The 20,898-nt window shown below is 55.7% G+C and overlaps 8 protein-coding genes across 8 annotated transcripts; 4 read left to right on the top strand and 4 right to left on the bottom strand.

The window, feature by feature from the left end:
* Positions 1-33: 33 nt before the first annotated feature.
* Positions 34-579, bottom strand: J7T54_005322 (uncharacterized protein; the record flags this gene model as incomplete). The annotated part of the gene is made up of 1 exon (XM_051506269.1): positions 34-579. One exon carries the CDS (start codon positions 577-579, stop codon positions 34-36), a length of 546 nt encoding a protein of 181 aa, XP_051362467.1.
* A 348-nt stretch (positions 580-927) lies between these two features.
* Positions 928-3,195, bottom strand: J7T54_005321 (Protein sda1; the record flags this gene model as incomplete). The annotated part of the gene is made up of 2 exons (XM_051506268.1): positions 928-3,091; positions 3,149-3,195. 2 exons carry the CDS (start codon positions 3,193-3,195, stop codon positions 928-930), a joined length of 2,211 nt encoding a protein of 736 aa, XP_051362466.1.
* A 982-nt stretch (positions 3,196-4,177) lies between these two features.
* J7T54_005320 (uncharacterized protein) lies at positions 4,178-5,866 on the top strand (the record flags this gene model as incomplete). Its single annotated transcript, XM_051506267.1, has 1 exon — positions 4,178-5,866. The coding sequence occupies one exon, from the start codon at positions 4,178-4,180 to the stop codon at positions 5,864-5,866; it is 1,689 nt and encodes a 562-aa protein (XP_051362465.1).
* A 306-nt stretch (positions 5,867-6,172) lies between these two features.
* Positions 6,173-7,096, top strand: J7T54_005319 (uncharacterized protein; the record flags this gene model as incomplete). The annotated part of the gene is made up of 1 exon (XM_051506266.1): positions 6,173-7,096. The coding sequence occupies one exon, from the start codon at positions 6,173-6,175 to the stop codon at positions 7,094-7,096; it is 924 nt and encodes a 307-aa protein (XP_051362464.1).
* Positions 7,097-8,401: 1,305 nt separating this feature from the next.
* On the bottom strand, positions 8,402-9,255 carry J7T54_005318 (Histone H2A.Z; the record flags this gene model as incomplete). Its single annotated transcript, XM_051506264.1, has 3 exons — positions 8,402-8,590; positions 8,660-8,791; positions 9,148-9,255. 3 exons carry the CDS (start codon positions 9,253-9,255, stop codon positions 8,402-8,404), a joined length of 429 nt encoding a protein of 142 aa, XP_051362463.1.
* A 1,758-nt stretch (positions 9,256-11,013) lies between these two features.
* On the top strand, positions 11,014-12,531 carry J7T54_005317 (uncharacterized protein; the record flags this gene model as incomplete). The annotated part of the gene is made up of 1 exon (XM_051506263.1): positions 11,014-12,531. The coding sequence occupies one exon, from the start codon at positions 11,014-11,016 to the stop codon at positions 12,529-12,531; it is 1,518 nt and encodes a 505-aa protein (XP_051362462.1).
* Positions 12,532-12,827: 296 nt separating this feature from the next.
* J7T54_005316 (uncharacterized protein) lies at positions 12,828-14,011 on the bottom strand (the record flags this gene model as incomplete). Its single annotated transcript, XM_051506262.1, has 4 exons — positions 12,828-13,480; positions 13,538-13,728; positions 13,793-13,932; positions 13,991-14,011. The coding sequence occupies 4 exons, from the start codon at positions 14,009-14,011 to the stop codon at positions 12,828-12,830; spliced, it is 1,005 nt and encodes a 334-aa protein (XP_051362461.1).
* A 4,041-nt stretch (positions 14,012-18,052) lies between these two features.
* J7T54_005315 (RNA-binding post-transcriptional regulator-like protein) lies at positions 18,053-20,009 on the top strand (the record flags this gene model as incomplete). The annotated part of the gene is made up of 3 exons (XM_051506261.1): positions 18,053-18,409; positions 18,468-19,896; positions 19,948-20,009. 3 exons carry the CDS (start codon positions 18,053-18,055, stop codon positions 20,007-20,009), a joined length of 1,848 nt encoding a protein of 615 aa, XP_051362460.1.
* Between the last annotated feature and the right edge of the window lie 889 nt (positions 20,010-20,898).

Below are 20,898 nucleotides of genomic sequence, written 5' to 3'. Positions count from 1 at the left end.
TTTATACCTGCTGCCCGTATCTGCATCCGCTGCTCACGTTATCAAGTTGGTCAGCTTCATCTTCCTGCGCGACGCTTCCTCCGCCTCAATATCCTCAAACACCTTGTCCATCTTCCGCAAATCCTCGTCTCGCAGCGCCGCCTCATGACTGCATGCTGCGCCATCCTTGTTGGCCCTGCCCTTCGGTGCCTCGCCATGTCGTCCCTCTTTCCCCTCCGACGTCTGTCCCTCCTCCGCACAGTCGCGTTGCTGTTGGGCCAGCGCCATCTGGCGATTGCACCATGATTCCACACACTCCCGAAACACGGCAATCACACGCCATCCAGGCCGGTGGAGGAACCTTGGCCGCAGCAGCCCGTCGATCTGGTCGAGGACATAGTCCCTCTTGACGGGGTTCATGCGCTGCTCCTGGTGCAGCAGCTGCAGCGCCTCGGTGAAGCGCCAGCGCAGGTTGGTGCGCGTCATCGGGTCGTCCGGGTGCTCCCAGCTGAAGGAGCGGATGATGTTGTACACGTCCGACGACACCTTGTCCCGGTTGGACGGGGACCGATTGCGCGAGATCATCATGGCCGTCCACATCTGATGGGTGATTGGTGGCATGGGAGGAGAGACAGAGAGCCATGGCGCGTCCCGTCGCCGCTCTTTATACGGCTCTGGTGAGTTGTGACGGCGCCCTCCCCCCTCCTTGGGAGAAGGGCGGCAGACGGTGCCAGTCAATCACCTGTGCCACGTAGGGTCTGTGTAGCTACCGCATGCAGGTCGGGCCAGCAGACGGTGGAGGCTTGAAGGACGCGCCGACATCGCCCTGGCTCATGGACGAGCAAATCAACGTGAAAAGGTATGCCCGCTCGGTAAACTGGTTTCTATTATCGTTGTCTCCCCCCATCTGGTGCCGCCCTTGAGCGTTTTCCGCTCCCATCACGGCCCCTAGGCACCGTTCCTCCGCCGCCCGCCCCTCGTACTCTTCTCCACGTGCGCCTTGAGCACCTTGCGCGTCTCCACCAGACTTCGCTTCTGCTTGCTCTTGGCCTTGCCCAGCGTCATGAGGAAGTTCTTCTTGCGCGCCTTCTCCTTGTTGCTCGTGCTCTTACCCGCCGCCTCCTTCTTCGACTTGTTGATGGCCTGTGTCGACTTGTGCTCGTTGCGGTCTGGGCGGCCCTCCTTGGCCAGCGCCACACGCTCCTCCTTGGTCAGCTTGCGCAGCTTGGCCGGCGCCTCGATCTGCTCCGCCGTGAGGCCGTCGTCCTGGTGTCGGCTCGCGTTCGCGTCGTCCTTCTTGCGGTTGCGGCCCATGGCTCTGTCGACTGCAGCCGCCGCCCGGAGCTCCTGAAGCTTGGCGAGATCGGCGGGCGTGAGGATCGTCGTCGTGGCCAGCTTGGACAGCCGCTGCTCCTCCGCCTTGTCCTCTTCCTTCTGACCGCCGTTCTCTTGATCAACGCCATCCTCCTCGCCAGCCTTGCGCTTCTTGGGCGCAGGCGCCTCCTCCTCGTCATCGCTCACGTTGATCCAGCCACCCGAGTCGCTGCTATCGTCCGAGTCGACCTCCCACCCGTCATCTTCGCTGGCCACATCCTCCTCGTCACTGTCCGCGTCCTCGGGCAAGCCCTTCTCGACACGTTTGCGCTTCTTCTCCTCCTCCTTCCATTTTTCCAAGAGGTCAAGGCCTTCAATCTCGCCCGTGTCCTCATGACCGAATTTCCGGATCAGCAGTGACCCGTCCTTGAGTGCAATGGTGGCATCCTTGCCACGGTCCTTCTTCTTCAGCAACTCCGGATCCACCTCGCGGAACAGCGACAGCAGACCCTTGGCCGCCATCATCACGCCCTTGTCCTTGCTCTTGCGGTATTGTATCAGATCCTGGAGAAGTGTCTCGGTCATGGCCAGCGGTTGTCGCGCGCAGATCTCGCGGATCGAGTTGAGACCCGCCGCGGCCACCTCGTTCGCGGCCGCTTCTGACACGAACTCGTTGGCAATCTTCTGTATCAGTGGCTCGAGCGCGTCGGGCGGCACGAGGTTGTGCGTGCCCTGCGCTAGCGACGCCAGGAACGACGTGACGGACTGCTGCCTCGGCGTAAGGAACTTGATGAACCACGAATACAGCGTCACCACAGTGAGCTTGTGCAGACCGATCAGGCGGGTCACCAGCTGCAGGACCAGTAGTTTGGTGTCCAGGCTGAGCTTGTTCTTGGTGCTCTGCAGATGTCTCGAGAAGAGCTCCTCGGCAAAGCTCTGCGGGTCGTGCAGCAGATGGAGCGCGGAGAAGTTGAGGGGATGCGGCTTGTGCTTCTTCTGCTCCTGCTTGTGGAGCTTGTCCACGGCCTTGCTATACTGCTTCTTTTGCTTCCTGCTTTTCTTGTTGATTGTCATCTGATGCTTGATCTTGGATAGGTCAACGTCGTCGTCGCTCTCCTCGTCCTCGAGCTCTTCGCGCTCCTTGTCGCCACCGAGGAAGAAGCGCACGCCGCCGACGACGACCTTTTCGTTCTCGGACAAGCACGCCTCCTTCATCACGTCGACGGGCTTGGCGTCTGTCCAGATCTGGCGCTTCCATAGCTCACGCGTCAGCTTGATGGCCCAGATGGCGCGCGGTGACGCGCGGTCGGCGGTCACGAGGTTGTAGAGGACGGTCTGGATCGTGCGGTTGAGGGGGTGGTTGATGGAGCGCGCGTTGGAGTTGCGCATGTCGTTGAGGATCTTGGAGAAGAGCTGTGCGCGGAAGGTCTTGCTCGGGGAGGACACGAGGATGGGGAAGAGGCAGGTGAGGACGTTGGCCGTGTCAATGATCTCCTTGCGTCGCAGAATGATCAAACTCCCCACCAGCTTCTCTCGTAGCTCGGAGCCCAGGACGGCGTGGTGTAGCGATAGCATCGTCTTCAGATCATCGGGAAAGGTAGCCGTCGCCTCGGGGTAGCAGTCGGCAACGTGCGCAATCAGGTTGACCAAGTTCTCGAAATGCTCCGTCGCTTCGGCCGTCGCCGTGGTCGGCGCTACGAGGAAAATCTCACGCTGTGACTCGTACTGGTCCCATTGTCTTCGAAAGTCGTCCACGTACGACTTGGGATCGCGACGGATCTTGTTCTGCAGACTCGGGCTGCAAAAGTGTCAGTGGCGAGCTCACTCTGGAAGTGTTCGTCGTCGTGAGACTCACAAATCGGCATCGATCTTCTCGAGCGCCGCAACCTTGCGTTTCGGCATGCTGGGCAAGGGCTGGATTGAAAATGTACGACTTCTGGAGAGCCGTGAATGGGGATGTTGATGGCGGGGAGCGCAGTGGGAAGGAAGCACCAAGGTGGTGGAGGTTGGGATTTTTTTAGCGGGGCTGATAAGATACGGCAATCGATAGCGCTGTGGGATTCTTCGATTCACTCCTCGAATTCCGGTATTGTTGAAGCTTCCCCTGGATCATTGATCACTGGGAATCAATGGCAACAACGTCAATGATAGCCATCAAACAAACATAAAAAAGCTTTGGGAGCCAATTGCGCTCAGTGCTGCACTTGTGAGCTTGGTGACGAAACTTAGAACTACCACATGCTTCTCAACGCCTTCAGCAATCTACATAAGAGACAGGAAGTTTTGCGTCCATCACATTGCTTCTTTTACACCTACTCGGTCTGTAGTTGCGTAACACAACAATAAGCGGCACAGTATTCGAGTGAGACATGGGCCGGGAAAAACAAACCACCTTAGGTGCTTTGACTTGTTGCCAACCAAGCACTATGACAAACCCGAAGGGATTATCCATTCGCTTCCCCTTGATACTTTAACGATACCAGGACCCTGGACTCGGGTAGTCCACAGTGGACGAGGTCCGCCTTCCAAGCGCGTCAACCAATCAGAGAACCAAAAACCCGACCCTGCGAATGACGGCAACCCAACAGGAAGGATGCTGAACCCTCGTTTGTGCTCTCGTCAGCACCTTCAGCTCCAGTTCAACGCCTTGTGCATGATGCCCCCCAGGTCCTTCTCGACACCCGAGTTCTCACCCCACTCACCAGGATGGCTCGGGGACATTGTTACTCTCAGCACATGTACCTTGCAACTTGTGTCTGAACCGCTTTCAATCACCAGCATCTCAGGCTCCAGCTGTCCAAGTGAACATGAACATGGCAGAAGCAACTGGTCCATCGGCAATTAAGGCTGGAGTCGGACGCTCTGGTCCAAAAGTCAAGTCTGGATGTCGCACGTGCAAGTCAGTCCGCGCCAACGCAAAGGACCACAAACCGCGTCCACTGACCAGTACGACAGGATCCGCCGGGTGAAATGCGACGAAGGCCGCCCTGCGTGCCACAAGTGCGTCTCAACGGGCAGAAAGTGCGATGGCTACGGGATCTGGGGCGGTGGGAGCAACACACCCACCCACCTCACGGATGGTCGATTGGCCCTGAAGCGAAACCCGTTCCCCCTCTTCGTCGACGCCCCCGGCGAGGATGAGCACTGCTGCTTCGAGTGGTTCCGCTCGCGCACCGCCAAGAAAATCCCGGGGCCCTTTGAACCCGTCTTCTGGGAGACTGTTGTTCTGGGCGCCAGCTTTGAGGAACCTGCCGTGCTTCACGCGGTCCTGGCTCTTGGTTTGGCCCACAAGAAGGAAAGCCTCGAAGGGGACTCTCAGGATGTCGCAACGGACTCCCCCGACGAGGAAGAACAATTCATCTTGCGACACTATAGCGAGTCAATCCGTCAGCTTGCACCGCACTTTGTCAATCAGAGCAGATCGTCCATTCGCGTGGCGCTCATCGCATGCATGGTCTTTGTCTGTCTGGAATTCATCCGTGGCAGGTATCGTACGGGCAACGAGCATTTGAAGAATGGTATGAAACTTCTGGGGCAGCTCGCAGGGCAAAGTGTCGCCATTGACCTGAAGGCACCTCGCGACCCGGCCGACACATGGCTGCTGGAGACGTTTGCGAAACTCAACCTGCAGTCTAATCTGCTGGGCCAGGGCACCCGTTTTCTCCATCAAGTCCAGCAAGGTCTCGATATGTATCCTCTACCCGTGTTGTTCAAGACCATGGGGGATGCAAGGAAGCGTCTGGATTGGCTGCAACATGAGATTGGACAATTGGCTGGCGAGCGGGAACATTGCTCAGAGGCCAGTCCCCAGCCTCTTCAAGTCATGGCATGTAGACAGCAGCTTCTTCTGACCCAGCTTATAGCTTGGAAACACGTCTGCGATGTGTCCAGGTCGTCGTTGCTGGCCTCCATGGGACCAATCGGCCGCATCATGTACACTATCCTGCAGCTGTACTATCACATGGCATTCATCATGGCTAGCACATGTCTGGCTGACACTGAGAATGTTTTCGATCAGCACACAAACGATTTTCTGGAGATTGTCGACCAAGCAATTGCGTTGCATCAGTGCATCGCGTCAGACTGTCTAGGCGACTCCCCCTTTGCGCATAGACCAGATGTAGCGCCTTTCACCTCGGACAAGGGCTGGATACCGCCGTTGTACTTTACAGCAATCAAGTGTCGCGCTCACCGGATCAGGCTGCATGCTGTTCGCTTGCTCAGCACTATACCGAGCAAAGAGGGGATTTGGGATGCCCAATTGGCGGCCACGATAGGGGCTGAGGTTATGCGCCTTGAAGAACAGGTCTTGGATCCAACATTGAAGAACAAGGACAACTTTGCGCCTCATTCGGCGCCCTCTGCTGATGAAGCCAGAAGTTGCTTTGCCCCGTGCGAGTCGAGGTTGAGGCATGTGCAGGTCACGCTGCCCAACGGTCGCCACGACAAGACCTTCATCAGATGCATCCCAGGAACGCGCTATACGGCAAACGACGCTATCTTGCGAGAATACAATCCTATTCAGAAAGCATGGCAAGATGTTCCGGGGTCTGCCAATGTCCCCATCGGGTAGCTGGCGTCGCATTTGCTGGCACTCTATTGGTTCGGTCCGGCCCGAGGGTCCAGGGCATACTGCAAGCTACGAGGTGTAAGACGCTCTGGAATTTGAGATGTCCACTCGTTAGGCAAATGGGAGCTTCAGTTTTGCGAAGCACATCTCCATATAGGGACAGTGACATACTAGGCAGCGATATCCCGGACAACAACGGGCTCTCAGATGATGCCGCCGCCTCTCCCAAGGGCCTATAAGTAGAGGTTCAGCTCTGGACACACAAGCGTCCAGCTTTATCACACGAGACCACTCACTTGCAATTTCATCATGTCTACTGCATTCGACCCTTCCGTCGACATTCCCGCCCTCAATGGCAAGGTCATCCTAATCACAGGCGCCAACGCCGGCCTCGGCAAGCAGGCTGCAATAGACCTAACGAAGCACAGCCCAGCTCTCATCCTCATGACATCGCGCGACGAGTCCCGCGGCCAGGCTGCTCTGGAGCAAGTGAAAGCTACAGCCACAAAGGGTACGAGAGTAGCCTTGGTGCACCTCAATCTGGCAAGCTTTGCATCCATCAAGCAAGCCGCCCAAACTGTCATGTCGCAGACAGACAGGCTGGATGTTCTGAACTTGAATGCCGGCATTCTGGGAGCGCCTGCCGGCCTAACTGAAGAAGGCTATGAAATTACCATGGGCGTGAATCACGTCGGCCACGCCCTTCTTCTCAAGCTTCTTACACCCTTGCTTGAAGCGACCAGCACGTCCACCGGGACCCCCTCCCGAGTCCTGAGCATCAGCTCCGTAGGATGGAAATACCTCGAGCAGCCGGTCATCAATTTCGACGCACTCCATACTCCCGACGCCGGCCTCGCGAGTATGCAGCGCTATATGCAGAGCAAGCTGGCCAACGTTCTATACGCCCGCGAATTTGCCAAGCGCCATCCCACCCTCAAGATTGTGTCCTTGCATCCTGGAGAGGCGGACACCGAACTGTACTCGCGTGAGCCTGGCGACGACTTTGTTGTGTACCTGCAGAAAGAAGTTGCGCCGAAGCACGTGGTGCCACTGAGTGAGGGAGTCAAGCACGAGCTGTGGGCCATGACTGTGGTGGACGAGAAGCTTGACAATGGGGCTTACTACGAACCTATTGGCGTAAAGGGACTCCTGGAGAAGGCGGCGGCTGACAATGAGCTCGCTGCCAAGCTCTGGGACTGGACGGACAAGGAGATAGACGGGCATGGTCTGTAATCATTGTCAGTCGTCTTTGCTGGGATTTGTCACAGATTCATGCCGTTTTGCGAGGTTTGACGGCAGGACAGTGATGCTGAACTTTGCCATACAATTGGCTTATTGGTTCAGACAATTGATTCCTAGTTCTGAATAATGCACTTGGACTTTGTCATGTTCTTTGTCACGTTGTTTTCATCATAGCAGATCGTAGCAACAAAAGGTCTAAGAGCCGCGCCTCAAAGCCAAAGGATGGCTCAGAACTCTGAAGGCCACCAGTTCACGAACAACGATTGACAGAGAATGACAGATCCATGGGCTAATCTCTTGACCATGAATCGTTCTCGATTTAAACTACTACATTGCGAAGGTAATAATCTCACACGGAGCTATTGACATCGCCAAGCCATTCCACTGTAGACCGGCTTATTACCATGTACAAACGATCAACGTCAGAGGAGCCATAATACCTCTCCGAGCCGCCGTCCGTTGCATCCAGAAGCTGGCGCTGGCAATGTAAATGCGGCATCAGCTACGGCTTTGGCGTCACCCTCTACTGCCTGCAGTGCGGGAGACCCTACCGCGGGCGGCCTACCAGGAAGATACGAGCTTCCGCAACGCAGTTTGACTATGCCGCATGGGCAAGGCGCAACAAGTGGCGACGGCTCCAAGCTATTCAAGCCATGGAACCAGGCGTGGTACATCCGGAGATGGAGATCTACAGCATCAGCGCCCGCATCGGTGGCAGGACATCGAGTCCTCCGCCCCTACGACGCGTCGCGGAGGCTCATGAGCGGGCTCGACTGCACAATCTTGCTAGAGGCTCGCATCACTGTGAGAAGGACTGCGATTACCCCAGTCAATGTACTGTGCTAGCTGCGGAACACGCTCAGGAAGCAGGAAAACGCGTGCGCGGCACGACTGGCGCCACACATCCAACTTGTGGCAGCAGCAACTAGTCGAGAGGATGCCGGATCACGAAAATGCGTCTCCCTTCAACTGTCTTGCTCGTTAGACAAAACATAACGTACAGAACAGAACGCAAGCCACAACCATTCTCATTACTATACTTTGCATCATACTTGAACTTGAATATGGATTACCACGTGACCGGACCCGAGTGTCGGTCGACACGAATCCAGGTGTCCCCGCGGTGGATGACGCCCGCGCAAGCCTCCCTGCAGTCACTCGTTGCTCGCAACTCCCATCTGGGAAGAGATTACCTCGTCTTCACAGCTGTCCCACACAAGTAACAGAACCAAAATGCGCGCCCCTTTCAACCCTTACAATAATCAAAGCAAATCGAGAAAAGCAAAAGTGCCTCGATTATTCCTCGGTGAGCTTCGCCTTCTTCTTCTGCTCGACCTTGAGTAGTAGCGCACGGTTGATGTGCGGCAGGACACCACCGTGGGCGATGGTGGCGCGAATGAGGGTATCGAGTTCTTCATCGCCGCGGATAGCGAGCTGGAGGTGGCGAGGCGTGATACGCTTGACCTTGAGATCCTTGGCGGCATTCTAGGAGCACACGTGTTAGCGCTTGGAGGAAAGAGAGGTGGGCCGTGTGCGCCCTCCGGAATGACTTACGCCGGCCAACTCGAGCACCTCAGCTGTCAAGTACTCCAGAACGGCGGTAACGTAGACAGCAGCCTTGGCGCCAACGCGCATTTTGCTCTGGGTGTTCTGCTTGAGGAAACGCTTGACACGACCACAGGGGAACTAGACATCCATATTAGCGGGACTGGTACAGTCTGACGCGTGAGATACGGCCAGAGATGGTCGCCTTCGCCCCGACACTTGGGGTGGGATGGGAAGCGAGTTGGCGCGTCATTGAGCATCGTGTGCCAGAGTGTGAACGCCGCGCTGTCCACTTGATGGACCCCACCCCGCGCACGCCAAAGGACAACCGTCGCCGCCGAGGCCTGCGTTGGGTGACTCAGAGCGAGGAGAGCGAGGACGTAAGACTCGCACCTTTCTTGTCGCTATCCTCCACGTCGACATTGTCGAAGCGGGCGGGACGCAAGGCCTATGGTCGGAGACGTGGTCCAGGCAGCAAATAGGTCGATCTGACTCACCTGCAAACCAGCGCGCTGGGAATGGCTCATCTGCTTCTTGGAACCCTCGGCACCGGTCTTGCCACCAGAGCTCTTGCCGCCCGAGGACTTGCCCTTACCGCCAGGCATGTTGATGAATTCGTCGAGGATCGGGTGGGGAAAAATTCGGGTTGATCGACTCGTGACGTGATCTACGGCGCGACGCAGATGATAAACGCGATAAATCTGTTGGAGCGCGAGGAGTCGGTTGTTTTCGAGTTCGCCTCGTGCAGATACTATGTGGTGATGTTGGTGGCGGGTTGGCTGTTTTGTTTGCGATGCAGTGGAATGGGAGAAAAGCCTTCCAAAGTTGCGCTGGGCAGGCTGGGCGTGCTGCACCTCCCGCAGCAGGGCCCTCAGGCAGTTGCAGCAACCCGGAACGGTCGCCTGATTTGTTGTTGTTTGCTAGGATCGCGCTAGTTCCGCATTCGTTTTAGCGTATTCTGTCGTTGAAGCTGCGCGCTAGACGTGGTTAGGTAAGCTCCAGTCCCCTCGTTGTGTGACGAAGGCAGGTATCAGAAGGTCCAGAGTGACGAAGGGCAACATGGCAGTGCACCAGTCCATCTCTCTCAGGTTTCTGAAAGATTCTGATGGACTGTACTGAGATAGACTCAATCAGTGAATGCAATCTACCAAGCTCAAGACTTCTTGCGCCTGGACCATACTGACCTGACTATTGCCACCTCAACCGGGCGGACGCACCAGCCTGTCCAAGGGATGCTGTGCAACAAACTTGAGAGAGAAAGGTAATGAGCCATGTTTGGTAGCATGCCTCTGCTGCAATGCCATGTCTTGAGAACTTCATTCAGACTGTGGCATGGTTGGCTTGCTGCGACCATATCATCGTGTTCGTCTGAGTTTGAGGTCTCTCTGCAACGCAATTTACCTTCACGTCACGTGCGCCTCAGCCACTCACTGCCCATTGTCAAGCCACAGATGCAGACATCATCAATTCGAGCGTTGGTTATGCATGCCGTGCCCGGCCACCTTCAACAACAGCTCCTGTGAAGGACAGACAAGATGGCTTCGCTAATCACGCGAATACATTGTCGCATCCTGCATCACGGCTCTTTACTCTTCCTCTTCCGCTTCCTTTGTTGTCACTCACGCACGTTCGCTCATTGTGAGCCCACTTCCGCAATGGTTGGCTAGAACAGCGCGTTCGCTCCTCGAGCAGTCGGCGACAAGATCCGCACAATGTCGTCGACGAAACAATGGGAGGCCATCACAACTTCATGATCTACACGTATAGCCCGTTTCCCTTTGCGCAAGATTCCTTGTCCGAGCTCGCTATTTTGAGCAACAAAAACCTGGTCGCTTCAGCTTAGACCCGGCGAGCAAGTCCGCCCTTGTCCGCAGTGTTGGTCTTTGTTGAGATGGTTGTCCCAGAGAGATGGACGTCTGCCGTCCATGTTCTATAGATCACGCGGCTGCTGGCCCCATTGCGCGCTCTTGGATTTCAATACTGTCCTCGCATTACCCGTGTCTACTTCAACTGGACCGACTGTATCATTCCGTGATCTCTCACTATACATTGCATTTAAGATGGCAACCACAAACACAGCCACTCGGCGACAAACATCAGCTCTCCGTGGACGCGTGTATGGGAATGGACTTGGCCATTTTCATAATCTTCAGGAGAATCTTGCAGATGGTCCTGCGCAGCTGCCACAGTTCCTTCCTCGCACTAAATGGCCCCAAGATCACGACGCCGGAGGCGAGCATCGTCATGAGAAACGCTTCCACAAGCGTCGAGTCCATTGGTGGCCCCGTGCTAATCACCCGATTAACGATGAAGGAGCCGCCATTCGTGACAAGGTGCGACGCGCGTATCCCCAACTAGAGCCCATGCCTCCCTTTCAAAATGAGAGGACCCGAGACCCCACAGATCCTCGAAACGACAACTTGCACAAATATGAGGATTCCGTGTGGTTAGATCACGCCGCCATTCTGCATGGCATCCTCATGTACACTATTGGCGATCGACGGCGTCCTTATTACCTGGACAGCTCGGAGATTCATCAGCTCCTCACCACCATTTCCTACGGCATGCATCAGAGCATGGCTTGGCTTGAGGCCTGGTCAATCTGTGGTCCTCCTTCCTCCCGCATGATCAAGCATGATTCCCGGGCCAGCCATCATTTCGCAAAGCAATGGGTGCCCGCGTTCGGCATGGAGATGTTCGAGGGCGCGTTCTGCTTCGGCTCCACGGAACCTGGCTGGGAGCATCAGATGCGTACCCGCATCCACGGAAACCGCTACATTGTGGTTCCCATCTGTCAGTTTGAGATGCACTGGATGATGACCATCTTCGACCGCGAGGCTGGACACTTGTACATCTTTGATGCTGTCGAGGCAGATCGAGAGACTCGTGTCGAGGCTGCTGTGCATAGATGGGCTCAGTTCTGGGATCGTCTGGGGTTTCCCTACCACTTTCAGTACTTTGCGCCCGCCGTCAGCCTTCAGGCTGGCTCCTGGGAGTGCGGTTTGATTGGCATTCATTGGGTAACCAACACCTTGCGGCACCGCGTAGGTGGAACGGAGTACCGCGCTGACGATGACAATATCGTCGTCAAGGACTTTAATCTTCGTGACCACGACCATGCCAATTATCCCCTGGAGACGGCCTCTATCCCGGTCCATGACTGGGTCCCTAACAGTGTGGCTGTGTTCGACGCCCTGCCATTTGGCACGGGATTGTCTCTTGCCAAGTCAGTGGAGTGGATTTGTCTTTATTACAAGATTGTCTGTGCAAATGAGCTCGGTATTCGGGAGGCCAGGAGCTTATTGGAGCCGCATGCTACTTTTGGCCCAGCCCAGCGAAGTGTTCCTGCCAATCCCTTCGAACGATCCGACTCTCTCGTTCCGGCAATGCCCAAGCCTGGTCATAAGAGATACAAGCTCCGTGCAAAGCTGAGCGAGTTGATGACCGGCTTCGGTGGTAAAACCTTTGGTCATCCTAAGACTGCCGTTGCGCTCGCCACGGCCAACGCCAAATATTGGGAAACATGCAACAGGAGCAATGCCTTCCCGCTGGACGCAGGTACAGCCACGGCGTACACCGTGTGCGGCGTGAACGAACAAGGAGCCCTAGAGATTCGACATATACTTGACGTCGAAGTCGACGGAGAGAGTTCGCAAATCTCGACGCCCGCTTTGACCGCGGCATTCTCCAACTGGGTAGCCCAGGTGGCACACGACAACCCTTCCCCTGTAGACGCTCAAGTCCATTCGGGACAAGGGAATAGATTCCCTCCCGCGAGAACGTGCAAGCGCACGCGTGACAGCGGTGATACCGGTGGAGTTGGTAGTTCAAGTGAACACCGGCCAGCCAAACGGCTTCGCCGAGCACCTGTCAAGGCCTGAGTGTCGTTGGCCATAGTTCAACGAGTAAATGCTCAAGAAGTCTTGGGCGGTTGAGCAGAGGTAGGTTCGTGGTGCCTTGGGCCAACTGGCATCGGTGAGACACCACCAAGGTGAGAAAGTTGCGACCAAGGATGGGCAATGTGTTTCGTCATCGTACTACGTTGTATTAATCTACGTTACAGATCTCATAATAATTCTCCGTTTCATTCCTTGGCCTGTTTTCACAAAAGTGCTGTATCGCCCTTGTTGGGTGGAATTCCACGCCCTCTTCGCTTTGCCGACCATATCATGTCCCATCACAGCCGACCAGGTGTGATAGCACCGCCCACTGCTCTCCTCGAGCCACTGGCCACCACTTTCTCTGCAAGAAACCAGTTGACCGTCCTATCAAGGCCTTCCTCGAGCTCAATTTTCGGGGCCCAGCCCAGCACTCTCTTCGCTAATCCAATATCAGGTTGTCGCTGCGTCGGGTCATCTTCTCGCTGCGGCAGAAACGTCACGTCGACGCAGTCTGCGTGTCCCATCTTTTCCGCGACCACTCGGGCGACCATGTCCGCAATCAGGCCGATCGGCATCTCGACGTCGCTCCCAATGTTGACCGGTAAGTCGTGGTCGCTATTCATAAGTCGATGCAAGCCCTCGACACAATCCAAGGCATACTGAAAACACCTCGTGGAATTCCCGTCACCATACACAACGATCGAATGGCCCTCCATAGCAGAAGAAATGAAGTTGGGCACGGCCCTCCCGTCATGGAGCTGCATATGCGGCCCATAGGCGTTGAATATCCGCGCAACACGAACTTGGAGTCCGTGCTTGTGATGGTAAGCGTAAGCTAGGGACTCCGCGATGCGTTTCCCTTCGTCGTAGCATGATCTTGGCCCGAAGCAGTTCACGTTGCCTCGATACTGCTCAGACTGAGGGCTTGTCAACGGATCTCCGTATGTTTCTACACATGACTTAGTAGGATGACCTTGTCGCGACGTCTTTACTTCTTGGTGCCTACCTGATGTGCTTGCGATGAGCACGCGAGCGCCACACTTGACACCTAGGTCGAAGATGTTCTTGGTGCCTTGAAAGCAGGTCTCCAATATCTCCACAGGACTCTCTTCGAAACGATCCGGGCTTGCTGGGCAGGCTAGATGGTAGATCTGCTCGACGTGCCCGACGTCTGGCAGTCGTTCTCTGATGTCGCAACTTTTCCAGTGTTAGTCCTGGAACTCGTTCTATTCATGGGCATCGTTGGCATCAAGCGACTTACTGCACGAATGTGAAGCCCAGATGCTGCTCGAAGTGACGGACATTTTTCGCCGAACCCGTCCACAGGTTATCGAATACGACGACTTCCTTGCCCTCTTCCAGCAGCAGCTTGACGAGGTGGTGTCCGAGAAATCCTGCCCCCTATGTGCACACTTTTGTCAACTCTGGCGGATGGTTCGTGTCTGGTGGTGGTACTAACCCCAGTCACGAGAACAGTCATTGTACTTGAGTATGTCGTCAAAAGCGATGCCAGATATTTACACATCGTTCTAACTTTCGAAAATGCGTCTCCCACGGCGTTTTTATATAGCGTCAGGTCCGTCTGAGCCCCTCAACGGGTCTGCATTCCATATCCCAACAGACATCCCCTAGTGCCGTCATCAGCTCTGGATTAGATTCAGATTCGGCGGCATTTACGGTTGAAGCTGGGCCTGTCTTGGCAGCGATCTCCGCGCCTTGCTTTGCTAGCTCTGAGCTGAGTTAATGATGCCCAGTCCACACAGCTGCTGTGATCTGCGCCAAGACTGCGAATGCGCCGCGTCTGACATATTAATCGCCTGGTATATAGGCACGGCATACGCAGATAGGCGTATTGTCTCGAATTTTTTTTCTAGCTCTTCGATCTGGCGCTACATTATTTCGAAATGATAAGGCATCGCACCTGTAAAGTGCGACTGCAGGTGATCGAAAGGCCAATGTTTTGCAAACACTGTGGAGGACATGAAAGCTTCGTAGCGCAAGAGGACGCTCCGTGCGCCCTACGTCATTGTCTCACGCGGGCCTTGGATAGAAGTCTTTGACGGTCTTGGATTACGTGTGGGCAGCAGGTGGCTCAGACATCATTACAAGAAAGTACGTTGGGCCCCTGACCGCAGATTGGAATATGCAGCTTGCTTCTTCTGACTTTGACCGCTTTCAAGCATCGACTCGGGACTTGCCGATGCTTTTTGAAGGTACTATAATTTAATTGCTTCTCAAAGCTACTGAGCCGATCGAGCACACCAGAACCATGAGACGAGACTGATCAACCTTGCTGGAGATGAGTCCAGGGTAGGCAGTAACTAGATCTGCAAAGCATGAGATGGCATAGAACTACCTGGTACTGTGCTCTTGACGTTAGCAACAGCTCAAAACCACATTTCGGTTAAATCAAATTAGCATGACTAAAAATTCCCGTCTTCGTGTAGGCTAAGGCTCTCAGAGGCGAGTGTTTGAATGCCAGTCTTGGTTTTTCGACTTGTGAGTCTGTGACCGCCAGACAGCGAAATTCCCATCCCTGCACGGCTACCGTGACATTCGACACCCCGAGACATGCGCCACGTGGTGCGAGTGGCTTTAGTCTGATGACTGGACTAAGTTCCATGTCCAGCTGAGACTAATTCAAGTTGATCCTTTTTAAAACAAGTGGTCTGGTGGCCAATCCAGTCGGCATCGCGGGCAGACAATCGTCGGTGCGCACGAACAACGGTCGATCAGGGGGTTTGCCATGACGCATTGCCCCGGCGACGATCTCATGGTTTGCGACTACCGTGGTGCTAGCTGATTACAGCAGACTAACCCCTCCGCGGCCGGGCCGTCGCCGGCCGCGTCTGGCGTTGGGACGATTGGGGACACCAATTGACTAGCGGGAGAAACCGCCGCAGCAAACATTGAGATGGTGATACCCAAGACATCGTGGTCAGGAGCACTATCTATCAGAAATCATTGTTAGATCTTGCCAGTGATGGCCGCTTTTGAAACGATTGACTGCTACGTTGCCCACCCTTACATAATGTGGCGCGCACGATCCAGTCTGCTGCACTGAGCTGGAGCAAGTCAGGCACTATTTCGCCACACATGTTTGCTTGCCAGGAAGAAGGACGTGACTGCGAGAGTGACAAACCCATTTTATATTTTGGGCAGTGCATACACAATTATGGCTCGTGTACTGTAGAACCCTGTGATGTTGAGTCTCTTTCCGTAGCACGCCAGGTATCGTGAAACGCATAAACATAGTGTTACCACGAGAGCTTCTCATTGTTTCAGCTCGACAAGCCATCAAGACGCCCGTGCTGAAGTGATGGGTGTAGAAAGTTTTATTACAAAACATTACGCGCAGCAAACCTTGGCAAGATTTCAAGCACGTTAGATAGAGCCACGGCTGGCGAAGTCGAGACTTTCCCATTCTACATTCCATATCATTGCTGGTGGTTGCTTTGTGCGCCACATTCATGAACAGGGCATCGATAAGTGTACTCCGTACAATCACCGGTGAAACTTGTAATGTCCAAAAACCCCTTTACGACGTGCTCATAGAAAGCCACAGAGTGATTATAATTATTGGTACCCATGTTTGCCCGCCGTAGGTAATATGCTACGTAATGTGACGAAGAGGCCCCTGAAGATGGAGTCTCCACCGGGTACTCGGCGGTGGCCTCGGCACTGTGCAGAGCACTGTACCAGACAGGTGCATCCCCACTTCTCCTGCCCCTCGGCACCGAAAGTTCAACGTGATGAGTGCAGTCTCCCCCTGGCGAGCAGCTGCCTCCTGGACCCGAGCCTTCAACGACAAGAGCTAGTTCAGAAGCTCAGTGGGATCGATTGCGCAGATACTGCATGAGTCTACTTGTGAGTCGAACCGGGATCTGATGCGTCGACATGCAACCGCATATGCAGGCTTGATCTCGCCGGATGATGTGCGGTTTCGCATGTTTGATGGACCGTGCATCCAAGGGCACTTGCACACTGTCCTCCGTCATCCCGTTCATCAGCAATAAGTTGAGATCCACGGACGAGACCTCCTTACTTTACCGCACAGCTCAACAGGTGAGTAACATGCGCTCGTAATAAGGGTCGTGGTCCGCGCGCGTCTGATGAGGTCCAACCATTTATTGTCAGCTGATTGAACCGACGGCTGGACGGTTTGCAGCGGACCAGTGCAGACGTCTGGCGACGGGACAGTGGAAAGGCGCTTTGACCAGGCACTTTCAGTTGAACCCCTAATTCCATTCGTGACTGGACTTGGGTACTTGGGTGGCACCTTATTTTGCATCAGGGCCTGACTGGCACCTAACTAGAGTCCCGCCCGGTGCGTGTCTCCCCTGTAGGCGGAACCCCCGCCGGGGTCATTGGCAGGCGGATGCCACTGAAATCTGCGCCCAACTGAAAGCGCCCCCACCGTAATTAGTGCAGTGTGAGCTGCTCCCCTTTCCTTCCTGGACCCTGGAAGCCAATCACAGGGCCCCTCTCCTCTCCTGCTCCCCTCCAGAGTCCAGCCCAGCTCAAGCTTCGAGCGTTCTGAATTATCCCAGGCCTGGCTGGCTGGCTGGCAGTGAAGGAAGGCCCCAGCGCCTCAATTTTCCCAACGCCAGGCCTCTCCCGTCCAGTCCATCCCTTTCCTCATCGCTCGCCTGCCAGTCCCCTTCTCTTTTCTCTTCATCACGAACCGCTCCCCCATCCTCCTCCCTCCCGCCTATTCTCTCCTCAACCGACTCTCACGACACACGAGTCGGGTCCGACCTTTGCAGACGGACAGACCACGCAAAGGATTCCACGTGACGACGAACACCAGGGCTCTCCCCTCTCCCGCCCGTCCATCCACACCTACCTACCTAGATCCTGATACCCTTCTCGCTCCTCAAAAGGCTCGACCTGATTTGCTAGACTAGCCACCGCACCGCCACAGACATCGGCATCTCCAACAACCGCAAGCCGTACGCCAAACAACCTGCCAACCGACCATTCACACACCAGCAGCAGCAACCTGGCTGTCGACGTGACCTGCCTCACCCACGCCACTGTTGCCGTTGCCGCCCTCTTGCGACTGCGTCGTGACTTGATCGCGAGAGCCTGGACTGCGTCTGGCGTCTTGCAACGACTTTCAAGCTCTGCCTTTTGGCTCACGATTCCCACCACTCGACCATCGTACCGGCCGCGCGAGATTGTGGAGTATACAGCTATATCGATTTAGTTTGACGCCGCGGTCTACACTTCGAATTCGAAGAAAAAGTTGGAACACGGCTATATTGCTCTGGTCGTCACAGCACGATTTTGGATTGTCGCTTGACTACTTACTACTACTACTTACTTGTTGCTGGGACGTCTCTGCCGCATCGTACACCGCTCCAGCTGTGGAAACACTGCCACTGTCCATGTGGTGGACCGGCCCGAGCGACTCCATTTACCATTTTTGATCCGCCCGCGCGATATTCCTACGTACCCTCAAAGCCACCTTTTCCTCCAGCCATCTCGACCAACCGCACAGAAATCTTGTCCTACAGCGATGGCACAACCACCCCAGGATATCGGCTACCTCGACTACGGTACGCCCGCAAACCGTTCCCCCGGCACGCGCCATAACTTTGGCCCCTTTGGTGGCCATTCGCTCTCTCGTCAGGCGCAGCGACCTTTTGATGCGCCCCTGGGATCATCTGCCTTGTACGGCGCGCCCGACAGGAATGGCTCCTTCCACCGCGGTGGCATGGAAACGATGTCCGGCAACATCCCAAGCTATCTCCTTGATAGCCACAGCCCGCAACCAGGATGGAACTACAACGGTGCCGGCGTCGCGACAGTCAACGGTGCTGTGAATGGACCCAGCAGGCAGCGCAGCGTCAATCGGCGGGCCGCCCTGCCCCAGGTGTGTTTTCTCCTGCTCAAGCCCATTTTTCCCTTGCCCTTGCTGACCCAAATTGTAGACCTGGACAGATCCAAACATGGGACCATCTGGCAACATGCAAGGCTTTCCCACTGGCCTTCCTAACAGCCCCATGATGAATAACGGCCTCAGAATCGACCATCTCGGCTCGCACGCTTCGCAAAGTGACCTCCGATCCTCCCCATCTGACCCCGAGTCACTCATTCCGACGGCCATCGTCATCAAGAACATTCCCTTCGCCGTGCGAAAGGAGACCCTGGCGTCGATTATGCTCGAAATGCAACTGCCGCAGCCATATGCCTTCAACTACCACTTCGATAATGGTGTTTTCCGCGGTCTTGCATTCGCAAACTTTCAGTCGGCCGAGGACACGCGGGCGGTGATTGAGGCCCTGAATGGCATGGATGTGCATGGCCGGAAACTACGCGTGGAATACAAGAAGATGCTGCCCGAAGCAGAGCGTGAGCGCATCGAGCGCGAGAAGAGGGAAAGACGTGGTCAACTCGAGGAGCAACACCGCGCCCCCATGCTGCACCAACAGAGCTCGATCCAGTCGCTAGGCGCACTGTCACAGAGCCAAGGGCGAGCAGGGTCGCACATTGGCAGGCCTTCCTCTCGTCGTGACATAAGCGGACCCAACCAGGTGGGAGATGTGGACCTCAACGACCCCCAAACCCTCGACTTCTACACCGAGCTGGCCATGTTCAAGCGGGATGAGACACGCGAGGTGCTCGTCTTCCCCACTGGCATGGCCCCCGAACACCGCCGCTCGATCCACATCCTCGCACACCACATGGGTCTCGAGCATCAGTCCATGGGCGAAGCAGACTCGCGTCAGCTTACGGTGCTGAAGCGTCAGCCTTCGCCCACCATCAATGCTCCCATGGCAGCCAACCCTCTCGACATCCACAAACGTGGTCTCAGCCGCGCGGCCACTTTCGACTTCGCCGCCGACCGCGAGCACCGCGGGGCCAGCAACAATTACTCGCACATGATGGGCCGCCAGAACCCGACGTTGGAGATCCCTGACAGCCCAGACGCCACGGCCATTCCCAACAACCTGCGTGCAGCCAAGAGTTTCGCTGATCTCAGATCGTTCACGCCAAGCCCTTCGCAGGCTTCCTCCAGCTACCTAGCTCCTGGAGCCAGTCTCGGAGGCGGCTCAGCCCGCTTCGGTGACTACATGAGCGCTGGTGGTCACCCTGGCCATGCAGGAACTCCCACCGGTCGAGAAAATGGCAATTCGTTGATAGGCGGTCTCAACAGCCTCAACCTTGGAGGCTTTGACGGAAACAGTCTTCAAGCCCAAGCACGGAACACCGCCGGTGCCATTGGCAGCCAGCGCCCTGGCGCAAGCGGAAGCAACAACACGAAGAACGCTCCCGACAGGCAGCCACGCAACCCCGAGTGGGAGAACTCGACAGGGTTTGGCGCTCGTCGAGCCAACGGGCACATGGCTCGCGGTAGCGGTATGTGTCATCTTGACTCGCTTCCTTGCAGCTTGACTAACTTCTTTCCAGATTCGTCCGACAGCGGTGCCCGCATCGGTGCTACTTCAACCGGCTCGTCGAGGTACCACTAAGCACTACGTTGCACCCGTCTTGATTTCCTTTTTTTTGTGCGATTTGACGCATTCCTGCATCTGTACAATTGTTTATGGCGACCGCACGCAAGGCTCACGGACCGCTCACCAGCGGAGAGGCGCCACGCTCTGTTTGCGGTCAGGCCCTGTTTTGACGACGATGACGACGCTACATGGATGAGATGAAGGGTCTGAGGAGAGCGCGGAACGTGTTCTCGTCGGCCTGGGGTAGAGAGACATCTGCCCGAATACCCCTTATTTGGAGAAGAAGTATGGGACAAAGCAATTTTTTTGAAACGCCATATCCTTTGACGATGAACGACGCTTTCACGACCTTACGTCTAGACAACAGCGACACCGGCTATACTACTTGCATCCCACACACCTGTGGCGGCCAGGGGGGAGGCAACAACACACCGCGTCTGACCAGGACGACGACGACAGATTGCCGTCTTGCCACCTTTGGTAATAGCGGCAACGCGGATGGCTATGGATTAGGGCAGCGGCCCGACAGCGGATGGATCGCATCGATATCCTTTTTCTGACATTTTGCTGCGGGGAGGAGGGAGCTAGAAGCGAGGATCATATGGGGTGGCGCCAGCAGTGCTGCTGAGAAGACGGCGTGCGCTCGAAACCAGAAGAGGAGGAAGAAGATGAAGCGGGAAGAAGAAAACGAACCGAAAAGTGTTGCAATGTTTGGGCTGCATCATTTCTGCCATCAGTCACCGTGGAGAGACTGGCTAGAGTCTCTCATGGGGCTGATGTAGATTTCCCAGTGGGAAACCTGGGTGGCGTTGGTTGGGAGGTCAGCATATGCTTGGTTGGACTGCTTTTATTTCCTTTGCTATTTTACCTGGGGCGAGGAAGGAAAGGCCGTGGCGAGAGCTGC

Source organism: Emericellopsis cladophorae (assembly GCF_022114955.1).
Source record: "Emericellopsis cladophorae strain MUM 19.33 chromosome Unknown NODE_20_length_315653_cov_120_781897, whole genome shotgun sequence".
Taxonomy (NCBI): Eukaryota; Fungi; Ascomycota; class Sordariomycetes; order Hypocreales; family Bionectriaceae; genus Emericellopsis; species Emericellopsis cladophorae.
The sequence above is the reverse complement of the archived record's forward strand: the minus strand, read 5'-3'. Positions and strand labels throughout refer to the sequence as shown.